This window comes from Sphaeroforma arctica (assembly GCF_001186125.1).
Source record: "Sphaeroforma arctica JP610 unplaced genomic scaffold supercont1.333, whole genome shotgun sequence".
In the NCBI taxonomy this organism is placed as follows: domain Eukaryota; class Ichthyosporea; order Ichthyophonida; genus Sphaeroforma; species Sphaeroforma arctica.
This window is the reverse complement of record NW_014040225.1, coordinates 20,766-26,672: the sequence shown is the minus strand read 5'-3', so window position 1 is coordinate 26,672 and position 5,907 is coordinate 20,766. Positions and strand designations below refer to the sequence as shown.

At 39.4% G+C, this 5,907-nt stretch overlaps 2 protein-coding genes across 2 annotated transcripts in view; one reads left to right on the top strand and one right to left on the bottom strand.

Annotated features, from left to right (window-relative positions):
• The window catches only part of SARC_05291 (hypothetical protein), a gene marked incomplete at both ends in the record, with an annotated part of 8,926 nt that extends 6,152 nt beyond the window's left edge, over positions 1-2,774 (top strand). The window contains 5 exons of the mRNA XM_014300847.1: positions 116-253; positions 863-966; positions 1,202-1,346; positions 1,790-1,974; positions 2,601-2,774. Of these exons, the coding sequence (XP_014156322.1) occupies positions 116-253; positions 863-966; positions 1,202-1,346; positions 1,790-1,974; positions 2,601-2,774 (746 nt within the window). The remainder of the gene's footprint in view (positions 1-115; positions 254-862; positions 967-1,201; positions 1,347-1,789; positions 1,975-2,600) is intronic.
• An 888-nt stretch (positions 2,775-3,662) lies between these two features.
• SARC_05290 (hypothetical protein) overlaps positions 3,663-5,907 on the bottom strand; it is a 7,727-nt gene continuing 5,482 nt past the window's right edge. The window contains exons 8-10 of the mRNA XM_014300846.1: positions 5,144-5,240; positions 4,599-4,693; positions 3,663-3,991 (exon numbers count right to left, since the gene is read on the bottom strand). Coding sequence (XP_014156321.1) covers positions 3,713-3,991; positions 4,599-4,693; positions 5,144-5,240 — 471 coding nt within the window. The 3' untranslated portion in view covers positions 3,663-3,712. The remainder of the gene's footprint in view (positions 3,992-4,598; positions 4,694-5,143; positions 5,241-5,907) is intronic.

Here is a 5,907-nt window from a genome sequence, read left to right as displayed (position 1 = left end):
TCGTCACATAGATTTTAGGTTGTATCTGTTCTTATTAATTTTCTATCTTTACGTGTATCTCAGTTTTGTGTCTGTTCTTATTATTACATTTTTTTATCTTCACATGTATCTCTAGGGCTTGTGATGAGTCTGCCCACCGAGCTCGCTCGTTCCATCGATTACGACTGTGTACCGTCTGAATTTCTCTTCTACCAGCTGGTGTTCTGTACCATGCTGTTCTCGACTGGAGAAGCTTTGCCAAGACAGTGTTACGGTATGGCTGTATCCTTGCGTGCGTAATATTGTAAAGGAGATTGCTTGAACAGGTGATGCGTCATTCATGGCTGATATGGATATGTGTTCCTGGAACCCAATATAATTAGGACGTGTAGCGCGAGTGGTATGACCGCAGTATTGAAGCCTGTGTTCTTGTGTGTGTGTGTTGTTGAATTGGCAGAGCCTTAAACAGTGACCTTCTAGGCGTATCAGTGGATACGGCCTATCACGAGACAATTGTTTCGGTTGTCGATGATACATTTCCATTTTTTTTAAATTTCGGCAGGGGTGGTGGCTCCTATTTGCTTTTTATTTTAGAGAATGAATTCAGCCCCATTTTGATTCTCACTCTCGTTTACTGATAACATGCACGCTCGACTGGCCAATTTCGTGTTCAATTTATACTCGGTCCATATGCTATTAGTTAGAGCATATATTGAGTCTATCTGGTATCAGTTTTGAACTATGAAAGTCTTTAAATACTATCGACCGCTACTCATTTGTCTACAGGTGTTAATCATTTCACGGAACCTGGCTTTGAGGCATCTTACATCCTCACTTACTTTTATCCTCATGTAATTGATCTGCGTGCATCCCATCGATTTAGATCATTGGACCGTCGAACTGTTGCTGAAACTGCTTGAGTTGGTGGAAGATGTAAACGACTCGGCGCTCAGTTCACATGTCTCCGAGGCAGCCTTCAATGTACTTGTAAGTTATTGTGCGTCCGATCAAAAGAAAGTTGATCCGCAGTATGTTAATTTTACTTCTGGAGTGCAGAAGCATAGGCCAACTCAATCAAATTCATAAACCAGGATTTTTGCAACAGGTCTTGTGGAGATTAATGTCTCAATTGGAAATTTTAATAATCCTGTTCAGAGAAGTGTACGCGGGATGGATATTACACGATTTCTAACTCACAATTCAACTTCCATCATATTTCCAGCTTGCTTTTAATTTGCACCAAAGTGCCGGTGACACGATTAAAGCAGACGGTGTCCATTCTAACCAAATAGTTATGGATGCTGTGAACAGAACAGATGGATGCCAATTGTTCAGTGAGAGATTGCTACTTTTGGTCAATCGTAACGGTATGGCGGAATCCGATCGGAACTTTTTATTATTTCGCGACGGATTGAGCATATAGATCTTCCTATCGCGGTGTATATGCATCTTTCTACGAATATAACCATTTCATAGTTATATACATGCATGTGCCTGCCGTGTAATATGCTTTTTTTTCTCTCACAACCTAAATTTTTGGAGATATAGTGGTTAACAATCAAATACTTGTATTCTGTGAATAGTGTATCGTACACATCGTTACTTAACAAAGGTTCTTATGATAAAACCTCTACCTTCACACCTCAGATGAAAAAGATTATATGATTAAAGAAGTATATATATCAAGAATACGGCCAAGTCGAGGATGCACTTAAGCACGCACATATCAGTGTGGTTTATAGCGATACATCTGGCGATTTCAAGAGTTTCGTATGACTTCCTAAATCGGCGTAATTTTGTGTTCCTGCAGAGGATCCCGTAGTGCTACCCATCACGCCCGGAGATAATCACACAGATGTACCGAATTCATTGCTGCACATGCTAAGGTGCCTTTTCGGATGTCGAGCCACTGCGTCTATATTCTTCACGAACGATTTGCGGGTGCTTGTAGATATAATCTTGCGAGAGATGGAGAATTCGGGACCAGACAGTTCGGTATATCGTGCGATACGAAATCATGTCATTTGGCAATCAAATGCAAAGGATTTATTTGCTGTCGAGCCTTTTTTACCTTGTCTATCACGTGTATACGGCGTATGAGTTGTTTTTTTTGTGCAGGTGTTTGTTGAGATAAACTCATGAACTATAATGGTATCCGTTTTCAAAGAGTACTAATATATATATATATATGTACATAAACAAAGTACATATATTTTCCTGTACGCGAATGTATATATAAATGCGTTGTATATATGATTGAATATACTCATATGTACACGCATGTGAATGGATTATATGTGTGCGTATCCTTAATTATATATGTGTATGTATCCTTATATCGCTATCAATAATATTAAGTATTTCCTTTTAATATGCTCATCAACCCACGTGTGTTGTAGCATCGGTGCATACGCTGGCGACACAATGATTACTCGTTCTCGACTGCGCATATGTATTGCTACAAATTTGAGAAAGCAAGTATAGACCGTTTTTCTTCAACGGTGCACGGCTTAGGATTCGCAAAGAATTTACGAGCAGGTGTTTCTATACACACTACTTGTACAAGCCATCTTAAGCCCATCTGTCCGTATTTTAATTGTATTCGGCTTGTTCCCCTATAGTCTCTGCAACTCTGGCTGGATATCCTGTTACGCATAGCTCTGAACACAGACACGGGCACAGAATACAGGATTGCGGATTTGCGCATCTGTTTATCCGACTTACTGGGACACACGCTCCCAGAGAAAATGAAAGCTACAGCCACGACAATACTTGAAGTTTTGCCCGTCGAGTAGATCGAGTATGTACGTGTATAGTATACAAAGTACGTAACTCACTTAGTTTAAAAATATATATTGTAAAGTTAGTTTTCAGTCCCTTCAACTCACACCACTCCCCCACCCACAAGATTTTCGTCCGTAAGATTTAGGTTTTCTATTTTCTATGGCAAGCAAATGTCAAGCGTCGAGGCGTCCTAAGTCAGGGCGCTGCTGCATAGGCTTCGAGTGATTCGGATTGTATAGTTTATACCCATATAAGAAGTCTCCTACAGACGTTTTCGCACGAATACGAAATCATGCGAACTCGTATACAGGTTCTTCTGCGCGAGCCTACACATCACAGATGATGACAATTGTGTGCAGTGGAGACTAATTTATCATGTTATGCGACATCGATCGATTGTTGACTTTGAGGTGTGCTTGTGTGTACAAAATTGGAATCGCTGCAACAAAGATGATAAAATCGGGGGATTTGGAATCCTAAGAGCTGGTATATAATGTTGAGCGGATTTTAGTACCTATATATATGCCGGTTGCAGGACTATATTGGATATATTGATCGTGGGCCTGTACAAGGATATCTTAAGATAACTAGACTGTGATTGGAACAAATTGGTATGCGCTGTGTCAAGATATAGAATGCGAGCGGTGCCATTCCAAGATTACAAGCTCTCTCAAGAGAAATAATTGGTAGTTCAGTGCAAACAGTTGTCCAAACCATCAATGTTATTAAATCGTAATCGACGACCAGAAATGCAAGAGTCTCAGTAAACTCTAAACCCTAAGATGAAGGCTTAACTTCTGAACGATTGTAGTTACGCCCATCCAGATTGATGAAGCAAACGATATAGATTCAAAAGAAAGGATGCACGCACGCCCGCTTTGACTTTGGTAGTTCGAGAATCATATTACATTGCAAGATTTAATACAACTGGCATGTCTCGTCACTATATCTACAAGTCTATAAACCTTCCAGCCAGCGGATCGTCCAGTGGTATGGCGGAAGGCATAGTCGTACATGGTCTCGCGTACCACAAAACACAGAAATAATGGGAAATTGATCCACTCAGAACCATAAAGTGCCACACAGCGTGTAGCATTGGCTTTGTGCGTCCAGCCAAATAAAACCCCACGCCGAAAGTGTAGAAGGCGCCTCCGAGCGCAAGCAAGTATACACCATCCATCTGCATGCACGCCATGAGTTCCCGAAACGGTACTGCTGCAGCCCAACCCTGTTTCGAGAGACATTTGCAAAACATATGACATCAAAAAGAAATATAAATTGATAGGGTCTGATGCACTCATGTCATATAATAGCGCCACTCCCATAAATCAAATTCCATTTCTTCTGTACATTACAATTAAATTTCATAAGGAGCATGTAGGCTACAATATACGATGCATACCCGTGCCAAACCTAACAGGTGTGCCAATTAAAGCAAGCAGACATTTGCATCAGCTACCACACGTATGTATGGTCACGTACAGTCACCAAGTCGAACAAACTTAGCACATGATTGACATTACCATTAGCAGGAAAACTATGAAGCAAACGATTGACAATACCAATAAGAGAAAAACTCTGAAGCACGTGATTGACATTACCATTAGCAGAAAAACTATGAAGCACATGATTGACAACACCATTAGCAGAAAGACTATGAAGCACATGATTGATAATACTATTAGCAGAAAAACTATGAAGCACATGATTGACAATACTATTAGAAGAAAAACTATGAAGCATATGATTGTCATTACCATTAGCAGAAAAACAATGAAGCAAATGGTTGACAATACAATTAGAAGGAAAAATATGAAGCACATGATTGACATTACCATTAGCAGGAAAACTATGAGCTCGTACTTGGCGTACTTCTTGCCCTGGAAGGAAAGCACTATAGCGAAGACGGCCAGTATCCACTCCGCGCTCCCTATATGTTTATAGATGGAATAGCATATTAGTTACATAGGTGCACAAGAAAAACTACATAACTACAATTATTCTGACAACTGCATACTAGACTTCTCGATAAGTTTAGCAATTGATCTCGGATTCGTAGTATTGATAGTGCGAGGAAGTTTCTTGCTTGTCAGTAGATGCTAACCGCACATGTGTATAGCCATCGGTCATGATACTTAATTTCATATATTGCCATAACTTAAAAAAAGTACGAATCGAATCACCACACAAATGAGATACGAAGGGTACTACAAAGACAACGATGTACTGTCTTCAACACCAATATTTGAAGCTGAAGAAGTACAATACAAGTGCGCTTAAAACAATGAATACGTGAACGATAAATTTGAGGCTTGCTTGCTAACAACTGAAAGCTACTGCCGGGTTACTACTCCCACCTTCCTGTAACAATGAAACATACCCAAAGCAGGTCCGGCGAAAGTGTGACCCAAATTCACCCACGAGAATGGTGTGTAGCTGCCAGCAATCAAGACGGCGATGCAAGAATGATCTAATATCTGTGGCATACGAAAACGTGCGGTTTGTAATGTTAGCAGATGGCCCCAACCCCACACATATTACAACTAAGTCCGCTCGAATATTTGAATTCTGACGATTCTGAGAAGCGACACTACGAAATACACTGCCACGGGTGACTAAACAAATCTCAGATGCACGAAGACATGTATTCTCCGTTAATTTGCGACGAGTAAATCGACTTGATTGTCCTCTCAGCGCGCAATAGAGGAGAAGGAGAAGATAGCCAAAATTGTGGTACAATAAGATACGATATAAGCACAATGCGTAGAACTTAGAAAATGGCTATTCACGAGAAAGTACAGAAACAAATAAGACAAACCGTACAAAACATCGCGCCTTCTTCACCTGAAAAGATTTACATGAACAAATACACATGCTCACGCATACCACAAAATGCATACTAACCCAAAATATGAATATGAATTCAAAAATAACATATATATATATATATATATATAAATATATATATAAATATATATATAAATATATAAAGTATATATATATATTTATATATACATATATGTATACACATACACACACATATGTATATATATATATATATATGCATACATACATACAAACATACATACATACATACATACATACAAACCTACATTCATACTACATACATACATGCATGCATAC